Below are 13,348 nucleotides of genomic sequence, written 5' to 3' on the forward strand. Positions count from 1 at the left end.
ACACTTTGAGGGTGAAAAGTGCATACCAAAGGACGGGATGACTTTGGTCAGCTCATCCAAAAACACCTGAGCCATCGTCTCTTTGAAAACGAGAAAAATGTCGTCTGCTCATCCCAGGTCGACAGTTCTGACGGCAACCGTTTTGTGTACAGAAGCCTTTGGGGAACTCTCCGTACACTCTCACACGTCCGGAAGTCTGAGAATACAAAGAGCTTACAATGTTCACAAACTTCCATTGCGTTTCTTGGTGAGCAAGCGTGTCAAGGGGAACAGACCAGTTGATCGGGTCGAATAAGCGTTGAAAATTCAGGAATACTGAAAATGTGGGTTGTTTGTACGTAGGTTGTTGCTCTGTCACCTGACAAAGTATGAAGATCTGATCAACGCAACTACTACCAGGCCGCTTGCTGTTCTCGATTCAGTGTTCCACGGGGTACCATTGGGCGACGAAGTAAAATTGATGCCAACAGTCTCATTACGACTGGATTCAAGCTGATCCCCTGTGGTTGCCATAGCCACTACGAGCCTTTTTTTAACTGGACACCATCACTGATTTTTTCCGCTTGCTTCGGACAGTCTCCTTCTTCTCAAGGCACGTAAACAGATCAGGCAACTGCTGACTGAGGACATCTCTGAACAATGCCGTTGGGAGATCATCCGAACCAGGTCAGTGGCGCTTGAGCGTACATACGTGGTCATAAATCTCTAAGACCGTTGGATGTTCCACGTTCACTGTCTAGGGTTCCAAGTCAGTTGTCCAACTACAAACAGGTGAACACCGACAAATCCCATTCGGATGCTATTTACCCATTCCCTACTTGGTGAAATAAATTTTAGGAGAGTGCTGCTGAAAAATGTCTTGGCCTGACACACGGATTGGATACAATAACTCCAGCAAGATTTGTCAACTCCATAAGGGTCCGCTCATCTCAGCATCCCAGTGATACATGGGACTGTTTTAACTAAATACTGATTGTTTCAAAGTGCAGGGAGAATTTATCACGAATCTTCACATGGAGATCTCGAGATTATCCACTGGAAACTATTGAAAATAACAGTACTGTATTGACTAGAAGAGGCTTAGTGACGGTACCCGTTCGGACAAAGACATCTTGTGAATAAGCTTTGATAGAAAACAGTGTCAAACATCATTAACCAATTTTTACTGTCTCTCGTAACGAAGAAATCTGTGAGGAAGATTGCATCTTAATCTCCAGCCATCATACATCTTGCTCCAACTATTTCACTACAGCCGATTTACATAGATTGGCAGTTGAATATAAGTGGATACAAAGTCAGATACCTACAATGAAACTTGAATATACACGTTCACATTCAAACATCTGATATCCATCAGAACAAAACTGTAAAGCTTGGCACGAATGTTAACTAACCAAACTCCTTCAAAGCCCATCGTGGTTCCTGGTAGAATCGGCTCAGGTCTATCAGTTTCACGTAACCAAATTGGTGTGAATCCACTTTCAAAAATACCTACAATCCAGAAAACAGGCCTGCGTGGGATACCCGGTTATATGTGCCTAGAATAGGTTTGCCTAAGATATGAGCAATGAGGAGATGAACTCTAAGGTTACCCAAAGCATGCGCAAGAGGTTAATTCATATCTTGTTTTGTCAAGAGATTTTAGGGTAGTAAGCGGACGTAAGCAACGCTTTACAATCATCTTTTCTAGTTCACCTACGATACCCTGTTTTGTAGCAGGGTGATGCAGTTGGCCATGTGAAATCGGGTTACGGCAGATTCTTTGTAAATGAAATACCCCCTTGTTCAACACTTTTACCATTTTCGCGTTACTTGAGTTCGATGATTGGGATGACCGACATTTTAAGTGAACTTGCCGGTCAATGGCAGTTACCACCTATGTAAACCTGAAGGAATAAAATTGATGGATAAACATGGAGACGTTAAATATGAATGTGCTTCATTTTCCGTAAAATAGCTACATCGGATGACGAAGTAGCTTTGAGGCGAAGCGCAAAGTGTTACTCTAAATATTCTGTGGGATTTCAGGCTGATATCGCAAATAATGTAGAGAGGAAGAACTGCTTAGCTATACGCAGTTAGTCCACTTTTTCCATGCCGGTAATCAAACTCCGTATTTTCGCTTCCTAGTGGCTAAAACAGTTAACGAACACCGAGGTTAAGTAATCAGAAGACACGGGCAGCCGTAAACCTCGTAAAGCGTGTTCATCTTGGCAGAGTTCTTCATTACCTAGTCGTTGAATTGTCCGGAATTCCTGTTGTTGCTGGTTTTTTCCAGAAAATCGCGTAGCTTTTTCAATGAACTGGTGCATATCGTACGGAATATCTGGCGGCTTCTTTCGCCACCGGAAAAATAAAATAGTGAGTTGCCTACTGCTGTTGATCTCCAATTGGCATCAAACAGCTATCTGTTGCTGCTTCTTAGAGGACTGCTCAAATCTCCTCACATCACCAACAACATAAAGGACAGCCACATATCACTCCACGATTGTTCTCGTCTTCGCTGATGCGAGGCGATAAACTGCGACGCACCGCTAATTGCTTGCGCACTAATGATGTCACATCGGTTGGAACAAAAATCTCCAGCTCAGTGAACATGGCAGCAGCCATCTCTGCAACCTATGCTACCAATATTTCCATCAATTGCAATAAGTACTTTACTTTTACTAAAATTCGGAAAACTGAGGTGAGAAACTGCAACAAAACTACGGTCTACCGTTACACAGCTGATCGGATACATGCCTCAGTGAACCCTACAGCTTGGGTAATATTTGCTTTGTGGTAGTTCATAATCAAGCTGCTTTACATTTTCAGAAGGCATCTTGGGGAATAAGCATCAAATTCCGGTTTATGAAATTCACACCTGGGCAACTTATTTCAGACATCTTACAATCTAATAGATGAAAGCAGCTATAGTTAGGCTGTATTCTGAGACTTCTGGTGCAACTCGTACTACCAGAAAGTCATACTCACCACAGTGATGTATTACCAAGGAAGACTGGGTCAAAAAGCAGTGTTCAAAAAGACAACAGGAGACCAAGGGGAGAAAGAACCTAGCACAATAAGTTACATCGTTGCACCCAGTTTACAATAATGCGGTAATCCCTTCGGAACAGCATACTTCCCAAGAAGGAGCGCTTTCATGGGGCGCCTTCCCTGTCGACCGGAACGTAGAGTGTAATCTGTTCTGAAGAAAGGGGGATGCTTTTTTCCCAGTGGTGGTCGATGTTGAGCGCTTGGCTGTTCCATCCTGCTGGGTCGACAAGTGCGGGGACAATTTCAGTTTTCTCGATATCAAGGCCTTATTAGGACTCTGATTTAAGACGGAAATGTTGAATTGGTTATCATATCCCAGGATGCACCTTAATCGAACTGGGTGTTATGACAGTGTTGTTATGACAGTGTTGTTTTCACCTATGGAAACTAATCATTGTGTTACTTGCTTGCTTACTTACTGTAGATACGGCAGCCCAAAGTGCTCCGAAATACATGTGAAAGCATAAGTTGAATGTATAAGGAACTTCAAACGTATTCAAACAGCTCACCTCAGAAATTAGTTGTCGACGAGCTTCAGGGAGTTCTCCAAAGATCAGATGAAGGTAGTCTGAGAAATGGACTGGTCCAGTGTATCCCCCGGTTGCTTGATGCGCACGCCAAACTACTTCCAAGTCGTCCTAAAACAAGAGCAGTGTAAGAATGCCGCGTCGTCTTATTGTTTGTCCGTATATTTCAAGTGGCTACTTCCACGAAACGTTGTTCAACCAAAGTGCAAACCAGATCTCAAGGGGATGAGTACGTGTGTAACAGAATTTCCTCCAGCTAAAGTCAGAGAAGGGGCTATTACGAAAATTTGTGCATGCATTTATTAGAGACAACAAGAATTATCGCCCATTTACCCTACCTCACCACTTGTCGCTCTGCAGGCGGATGAACCAGCTTCAGTTGCCTATAGGTGTTCTCCTGTTCACATCACCTTTTCCTTGGTTTGAACTCGGAAAAGATTCTATGAAGGGAAAACCTGTCAAGGTAGTGTAAACCGACTAAAATTAAATAATTCCGCTCCTCCTTGTTCTCAGGAGTAAATCCTGATAAGCAGTTGGTCTTAGAAAACTATTTTTAAAGGGCGCATTCTCCAGTATTCTCCCTCGCCTAGTTTTCTTCGGGCGATCCCATTGGTAACGAGAACGATCAGTGAGCCACCAGTGAAAAATAAAGTAGCTTTGCATAGTTTTACGTGAAAAAGTTCGCACATCAATCACTCCCCTGAACGGAATTCTTCTATCAGCATCGTCGGAGTAGAACGATCAGTGAGCCACCAGTGAAAAATGAAGTAGCTTTGCATAGTTTTATGGGAAAAAGTTCGCACATCAACCACTCCCCTGAACCGAATTCTTCTATCAGCATCGTCGAAGTCCTTTGCGGTACGGGTTAAACTGGTTAGAAGGATCTTTGATGACCTAGCTTGGTAAAACGCAAATTATTCCAGTAACAACAAACAATAAAACACTGCAAATAATGAAAATCATTTGCCAATTAAAAATTGCAAGTGGAAAACTCAAGCAAATCTCAGCTGAGGCGTTCCTTAATACAGTCTTCCAAATTAATTCACTGCGCAGATAGTGTCTTATGTTTCAGTTGGGTTGACATTGAAGATATGGAATAAATTCCGTTCATGTGACGCTAGTTATAAAGTTTATGAATAATCTTAGACATAGAACCGTCGGTTCCTACAAATTAAGCCGAGCCTCAGCAGGGCTTTACATTGACAAAAGTAGTTTTCATCAACCTTCTGGGTAGCGTGATGAGAAGAAACGTCTTTCTTCAACAAATACACTCACGAGAAACCCAACCGAATCCCGGCCGAATCACTTGTTCGAAGTGTCTGCGGCAAATTTATGAGCAGTGTATTACGTCTACAGAACCTTTCTTTTTTCAGTAAACGATGGCTATACATGGACGATACAATTCCAGGTAAAATCCAGATTCGTTCGCTAGGTTTTGGTTATCCTTATCGCCGCCTAACCATGGAGCTCTAACAAGTAGGCCACAGACCGTCTCATCCAGAGCAATAACCTACTGCCTATTCATCTACCAAATCATTGAGGCAAGCACATAAAAAGGAATATCTTGTTTTTTGTTAGTGTATCGTAATTTAAATACGTTTAGGATGTACTGCTGAACGAATAAAAGCACGTCTGACTTCCATGTCGGGTAACCTGAGTTGCACGGAGAGGAAGCGAACTTCATGGCCAGTTCATCAGTTGAACCATCAAATGTGCACATAAAAGCACGTCTGACTTCCATGTCGGGTGATCTGAGTTGCACGGAGAGGGTTAAATGGAAGCGAACTTCATGGCCAATTCATCAGTTGAACCATCAAATGTGCACTCCAACAGGATGGACATTCATCCTGGATTGAAAGGATTTCAATCAGTTTACTTGTTAGCGGACAAAGTAAATTTGATGATAAAAGTGCTCCGAAGATTCACTCCTTTTTTCAGAAACAAATGAACTTGCCACTAACAGGATGCAGTTGTGGGAGCTGAAACCAGTGCAAACCTTGCTCCAGTACGGCTCTGCTTGCAACGTCGGTGTCAATCGTAGCAACCGTCCCTCTGATAAACCCCGACGGATGACACAAGTTTTTATTGAACTCGAGACGATAATGCTTATACAAATTTACGTAGGCTTCAACAGGCCTCGTTCTTCGCCGCAGAGCATTCCGCCATGTAGCTGCAAGACATGGAAGACAGTTTTAACAGTGGTTGGTCTACAGTGAGCATTGTGTCAAACGGTCATGACACACAAAAAGAATCAGTTCCAAAAAGTCCTTAAGATACTTAGACGCGGGCTGACCTGCTCAATAATGTTGAGATGGTAACGACATCCCTGACCGGTCATTGATCTCTTGTGCAAAGGATGAGGAAAATGTTGGTAGGTCAGGTAGCGTAGATGGTCGTTGGCTTGTTCGTTGAGTTAGGCAATTTGATTGCAAACGTTTCCTTACCAATCGAGGTGATATCATCAGCGTGTTATTGGGAAGTGTAGTGGTGCATAGCGGTGGGTTGGTGGTTGTGCGTTGAGTTGTGTTACGCGAGCAAGCCAACGGCCATGAGTTTACTCTACTAATGTGTCCACAGAAATGCACTATTTCTCGAATTGTGTGATTTCGAGTTCTATGGGAAATCATGTAGAACCAGTGATTGAACCTCTAAATTCTAAAAAATTTGCAAACGAAATGCGTGTACAAGCATGTTTGATTTTGCTTGCCTAAGCAGAGGGTCAGTTGAACGTGGAATTTCTTGTTCGCCTTCGAAGTGCTGCACGTACAAAAACTTCTTTGCAAAGAATTCCAAAATCTTCTGTTGAAAAAACATTCAAAGACTTATCCATCACCCTAGGTGGGTGAGATTTAAAGCTTCTATTATGATGATCACTGTTCAAACTTAAAATAGGCGCCTCCAACTGTCCCATACGACAATTCGTAACCAATTACTGTATCAATAGTAAACATTTAAAAACATAGTTCCTACATTGCGGGATGCATCAGGCCAAATTGTAGTGGCTTCACTCCTTCAAGATGTTACTGTTTACACACACAGTTTCTCTCTCGTCTGAAGAGCATTTCAAGAAATTTAACGAAAACGGCTCCAGTCGGAAAGCAGTCTACCATTTAAATACTCTTTAAACAAGGTTTTTCCTGGCGAAATATCCAGAGAAAGAAAAATGTTCTCGTCAAGTACGTTCATGCATTTCTATAAAGGGCTACAAAGTAGAGCTCACATTCACTCCCCGCGCCCAATATATACAGAATGGATGCCATCGACCAACACCAACAAGTCGCAGTGGAGAACCTCTAGTTATACGGAGGTCTGCGGTTCGTGACCGACTGCTGATTACCTATGACGGCAAAAACTCGGTTGTTGCTGATAACATACATGAAGAACAGGTGATTTCCAAGAACCAGTTAGTCTCTACACATATGTTACAATAACGTAGAGAAACCAGAATATTGTATAACACAACGGATATGTCCCCTGGACAAAGCAATTTGGAAAGTATGAATAAAGCCATCAGGCCATTTTTCAAACATCCTGCTCCAGCAGGTGTCCCTGGGCGTTTGTGACGGCATGCACAGCAAACCTAGTTTTATTTCTTTTATGAAACATGCACGTCTAAGGAGGCTGGTTTTTCAATCGCCAGAGAAAAGGCTTGACGTAGAAAAACAGCAGCAACGCCATTTTTCTGAATTGACACTAAATTTTTGTGTACTATGTCTTCCAAACCTTTTCAAGGTATTTATGCTAAAACTGCTAAAAAACCATACTGTACATGTTTCAGGTTCCGTAGTAATTCCTAAACTGCTAGTATTCTTCTAACATAGTAACATTCGAAGATTTAAGTGCAATTTTGCTACCGACCTACGTTTATCTGATGACAGGTCAATGTGAACAAAGTTAACATTTTCTCAACTCATTTTATAATATTTTGCAGCACATTGTGTATCTTCTTCGAGTTGTTAATGGTTTGTGGTAAACTGACACCAGGAATTTACCATATTTAGCAAGCCGTTTCCCATGCGCTTAGTTTTTATTTTTTCTTCTGTTGACAGTCCATACTCCGTGGCATACATTCGCATAAACCCCGGCACGGATGTGAACACAAGCATCATGAATGACATAGTTAGGTCAACTATGTCAAAAGATATGACCATTCAGCTCTTTGATAAGGTCTTAATTCGATCCTAATTGACAGATGAAAGGCAGGTAACCCACCTTGCAGTTTGGCCAGCTTGAGATGCAACTCTGGTTCAAGGGGAAAGTGTGCTACCTGCAGTTTTGCGATTACACGGATCCACATATCTCTTGGAATTTGCTGTCGACGCATTTCAGCTTCACTGGAAGAAAAATATGCATTGCTTTAGCACAGCTTTCAGTAATTTTTTAATTGACAGAAATTTGAGACAACTTTCCAAAAAATGGAAGATATTTATTCTTAGTCACTAGCTGATTTTTCATTCACTTCGAGAGTGAACTTTTTCCTCAGTTTGACACATGGTTCTCAGTTCGTTCATCAGCATCAGGGTCTCTGTTCTGGCCACCCTGTGAGACACCTCAGCTCGTAACCGTCATCGGAGTTGTGGTATCTAACAACTACTAAATCGTGGTTTCCGTGCAAAGGGCGCTTCATCATTCACATCTTAAATTCACTTATCAGCAGGCCTAGAAGTAACTTGAAGAAGCTGACGGAGGCAGGATGCTGATTCATGTCACATTGTTTTCCAAACCAATACTTGCATATCTAGACAACCTTTCGTCTAACTGTGCTCAACCAAAGGTTTTCGAATGGAAAATGGAATACTCACATAGCGCATTGTCGTTTTTCACTGTCGACCGTACAGATACGGATCCGCAGAACCCCTTTAGTGTGATTCAGAAAGTGACGCAACTGCTCGGGTGCATTGGCGGCCTCTTCAAACCGAACAAAAAGTGTAGCACCGGGAAATATATCAACTTCGGGGATGTATGGGCAGCCTTTTCGGCGCCCATAGGCACAATGATGAACAGCTCGTGGAAGAAAGGGCATCGGTCTCATGCTAGGAGAGAATGTAAAGCAATTAAAAGGCTGAGCAGCTATGAAGAATGATCAAACTCATGGTCGTCAGTTTCAGCATATTTCTGTCCAATTATTTATTTCTGAATTCTAGCGAAAATAACGCACGGTTTGGACAGTGGAACAAAAAATCACGCAACTGCAAGTGGGATTCTGCACCCCTGGAGGTGACTCAAACATTTCTTATACTCATTTCTGCTCAGACCGAACCGCACATATTTTAGTTATGTAAGTTGCACCAATGGAACTTTCCAAATCACTCATCACCTCTCACATCCCTTTAAGACAAACCCCATATTCTGACCAAGATTGAATCACATGACTTCTCAGACTGCTTAGCTCAAAGGCGAAAAAACAGTGTCAGTCATCCTATACTGCTTGTCACTATGATAAGTAAACTCATAGAACCGTTTTTATATTGGAGAAATGAAGAATCTGAAGCAAATATTCCTCCAAGAAATTCAGCTAGTAGCAATTCAATAATAAAAAACGATTGAATTTCGACGTTTGGGTTCATATGGCTGACCTATATATGTCTGAGGGACAATCAGCACCGCAAAAACAGGAAGCAAGATTCGAAACATCACAAGGTCAAATTAAATAAATTCACCTCAAAAATGTCGATCCGTCATGCCAGACTGTTCCTTTATGGAAATTATTACATAAAGCGTAAAATGACAACGGTGACAGTAAGCAATTGATCAGCAAACCTTTTATTGCCAGTCTCGGCTAATGATTACATTAATTTGACCATATGAAATCTATCTCGTGCTTAGCACAACTGGGATTTGTCGAAATATACGTAGCTCGGGTGTTTACTGGTGGTGGGATCGATTGTGCGTGGGCTGTGTAATAAATCTGGCTGGGTTGACTATTTGGTGAACAGATGCAAATTAAACAACACAGTTTTTATACTCCGACGTCTCAGTCACCTAACCTGACCTTTATCAGAAGAAAAATTATTGAAATCATATTTTCGTCCCCAAGTTATCAGAACGCTTAGCCGTGAAAATGTCTGCTCCTGCCTTTGTTTTCCTCTAATAATTAAGGGTGGTTTTATGGTTTGTAGTCCCTTAATAATATATGGGTCACCATCGTAATCCATCAGTAATTAATTACCGGCTTGACAAAAGTCGTTTTGCAAACAGGGGGAAAAGGTTATACTCTGAATGACCCGAGACAACTGACCTCAACCGCATGTGCAGGCGTCTTCATCAACCACTGATTGAAGGTGCCATGGTGGCTTGTCACTTATCTACCCTGCGTTCCTGAACACAATTTGTGAAAAACTGGGAGGCATTGTAAAGTTGTTTCTTCCTTATTGGGAATCATCTTCAGTGCGCACCTCACGAAATTCCGGAGGGTCTCGAACGCTCAACTCTTCGGCCACGCGCGGCTGATCAGCAGTGTGAATACCTCGTACTTAGACAGGATATAGCGCCGCTCATCCTTCAGTCACGGGATCCACATCACACTGGCACACTTGTTGACTGGCTCCTCGAGCAACGACTCTCCAGAGTTTCGTGAGATGGCACTGCTGGATGATTCCCAATAAGGATGGAACAGCTGTACAATGCTTCTCGGCTTTCCAGCTTAGATTGGCTTCACTTACAAGACGAAATTGCCGCAAAAATCCCAAGTCTCCCCACACCACCGACAGTTGGTCCAAATATAAAATTATCGAAGCAAATGCCAAATCTCCAGGCAGCTGAAAATAACAGTGAACTGTGAGAACATTTTGTGTGGAACGTATAAGAAAACTCACATATTAGACTAGGGAAGAAGGTTGAAATCGTTGGGGGATATCCGTCAGCAAGGTACCCCCTACTGAGCATTCATATGAAAGGAAATGTCAGGACTTGTTTGCGTTAGGCATTCATAAGACACAATATCTGATCTTTTAAATAAAGGTTAGGTATGATTTCATATTTCAAAAGGACGTATGGTGCTGAGAATGATGTAGTTAATTTGTTGTTGCATAAACATGCGGGACAAACCTTGATCTAGTGGGATGCTTCTCATTTAACATCCATGTTGAATCGTCCAGAAAGGCCAAACCAACGTAGCTCCTTAGACTCCATGAGGAAATGGAATTTTTCCACGGGAAGTCGGGGCGGAAATTCACATGAGTGCATGCAGATACATCCGATGGGTTGAAAACGGAGAGACGAGCGGTGAATGGCATAGTCTGTTTTACAGTTAAGTGCGGACTTAGCTGCGCTGGGTGGACTGTCATTGTTGATGGCCTGGATTGACAAAATTTCCAAAGTTTTCTCAGTCAGAAGACAGACAATAAAAGGTGAACACTTGCAAGCTTTATTCAAGTCTAGACATCACTTAAAGTGTAGTTTTATCTTGAGCTCTTGGTTACTAGTTAATGACAACAGGCAGATATTTGCTTGTGAGTTCTCATGGACTGCATAAATTAAAAAGACTGATGGTAGCTTTTCTTTGTATCTGAATACAAAACTGTGTGAACATGAACTGAAAGCTTGTTAGGATTTGGATCTTCTGCTACCTATATCTTAAATTCGATGCGCTAAAATAAACAGAATATGTCCTTCAGTCAAACGAACCCGTACAACGACTTTGTACAAAGCGCCAAACGCATTCAAAAGTTTCGTGCTTAGTCATCAATCCCGTAACAGGTGACTACGTTGAGTTTCATCGCTATCTCCACTATCACTTTAGACAGCTTTAGAGAGGTCGTGGAATCGTCGGTTCAAAAAAGTTGTTGTGCCTTCGCGTAATGGAAAGTAGATTCTCGGCGTTGCACACAAACTTATGACCCATCTCCCTTCACTAAATGAGCAACTCAACCACATGTTTTCGGATAGTGTGCACACTTTACTACGCTCCCGTAAGTGAAGTGTAAAGCTGAGGGAAAGCAGAATACAAAAAACAATTGCACTTTCTGGAAGCCACACACTCATCAGGTTGTCGAAAGCACTTCGACAGCTTTTGACACCCTTCTTGAAGTCCATCAGAGAGGCACACTCTCAGGGTTTCCGTCAACCTTATGTTGTGCTTAAATCTAAGTCGGACTCAGTTCGCGAAGGCAGTCTTTGTACAGCCGACTGAGCTAAAGAAGAATATCACGGACGAGAGACTCATCTGGATTCCAGTTTAATCTCCCGTTAGAACCAGACTGATGTGCAAGTGGATGTTGTTCTCAAAAACCCATGACTGTTTCTTGTGCCTTGTTAAGGGCCCTTCCATGCACACTTATGAACACATAACATCATGCTTGATCAACTCATATTAAATTCGTCAGAACGCGCTTCTGTTCGCCCTATAGGCACCTTTCCCTGACCAGCCTAACGTGTTCCAAGTAAGGCGAAATAGATAATGGGCTGCCGAGGAGTTTTTATCAATCTAATACGTAGTCTCATACCAAGGAGAATAGCTGGCTGTTGAAAAGTTGTGATGCAGTCACATCTAGCCTACGACGGTAGAATAGAATTCCTACACGAAATAAGATGTGCACTTCTGTTAAGGTCATCTGAGACCGAAGACTGTGTCCTTTGTATAGTCCTGAATGGTAGTTTCACAGAAGCTCCGTTCAATCAAGTGATGTGAGGATAGGACTTCACGTTTTACTTCACATGAAGGCCATGCCTGCGAGGAAACCCGCTATTGCGAAAACACTGACAATTGATGGTAATTATCGCAGAGGTAACATTTCTCCACTGGGTAAGTGATGAGTAATACTGTACACTACGGGAACGTTTTGTGTGTTGTATAATCCTGTAAACCTAACCAAATTCACACTGATCTGAATTTTTTGACGTATCATATTCAAATTTGGCTATATCCATAAATCACAAAGCTTTCTTACTTTTCTGAAGTTCGTCTATCCGCATGAGTATTAGTCGATTCCTCCGCCCCACGGATGTGATTATCTGTGTACGGAGACTGAAAAAAACATCAAACATAGAATATTCTTACAATTATCTTGGACTTTGATTCATGAGTAGTCGGTGTAAGCACATATTCCGGCTTATCGGGGCGACGCTGCCTTTTCAGACCGCCCCACGGATGTGATTATCTGTGTACGGAGACTGAAAAAAACATCAAACATAGAATATTCTTACAATTATCTTGGACTTTGATTCATGAGTAGTCGGTGTAAGCACATATTCCGGCTTATCGGGGCGACGCTGATTCTCCTTTTCAGAAAGAGTTTGATAAAATTCAATAAAATCACAAGTAAATATCTTTAGGTGAAAACAACTTACCTCGTGTACTTTCAGACGTTATCTGCTTTTTATAACCCTCCCTTTCGATGGTTTTCTTTTCATCGTGTTTCGGCTGTGAAGAGTCACGGTCTTTATAGATCGTTCACTTACTACTTGGGCGGTAGAAGTAGAGTGATCTTGATATGTCCGCCTATGAGATTCATTTACCGGATTCATTCGAGTGGTTTCGTTGGAATAGTCACTGCCCCAACTCACCGTCGACAAAGAGGATCGATTCGTAGAGGCATTTTGAGTTGACTTGGCAATCGTATAAATCGGTCCATCAGAACGCTCTGATAAGGTTCCGAAATCTAATTTGGGAATTCTTGTATCATAAATATGGTCGTGCATGTTGCTGCTGAGATAGAAACCCTTGGCACAAACCAAGCTGTAAAAAATTAGAAACACAATTATTTCTAGATTCCGTGTTCTCAAAAAGGCAGAAATCCCGCTTTTGCACAAACTTGTCTCTATAGTGGCAAAGAAAACTGCTTGGA

The 13,348-nt window shown here is 42.1% G+C and overlaps 1 protein-coding gene across 1 annotated transcript; it reads right to left on the minus strand.

Annotated features, from left to right (window-relative positions):
- Positions 1-52: 52 nt before the first annotated feature.
- T265_15160 (hypothetical protein) lies at positions 53-10,849 on the minus strand (the record flags this gene model as incomplete). Its single annotated transcript, XM_009176857.1, is given in 8 exon segments — positions 53-358; positions 364-500; positions 1,395-1,491; positions 3,546-3,674; positions 5,525-5,733; positions 7,776-7,897; positions 8,366-8,596; positions 10,611-10,849. Coding segments are annotated over 8 exon segments (1,470 nt in total).
- Between the last annotated feature and the right edge of the window lie 2,499 nt (positions 10,850-13,348).

The sequence above is a fragment of the Opisthorchis viverrini genome (assembly GCF_000715545.1).
Source record: "Opisthorchis viverrini unplaced genomic scaffold opera_v5_368, whole genome shotgun sequence".
In the NCBI taxonomy this organism is placed as follows: Eukaryota; Metazoa; Platyhelminthes; class Trematoda; order Opisthorchiida; family Opisthorchiidae; genus Opisthorchis; species Opisthorchis viverrini.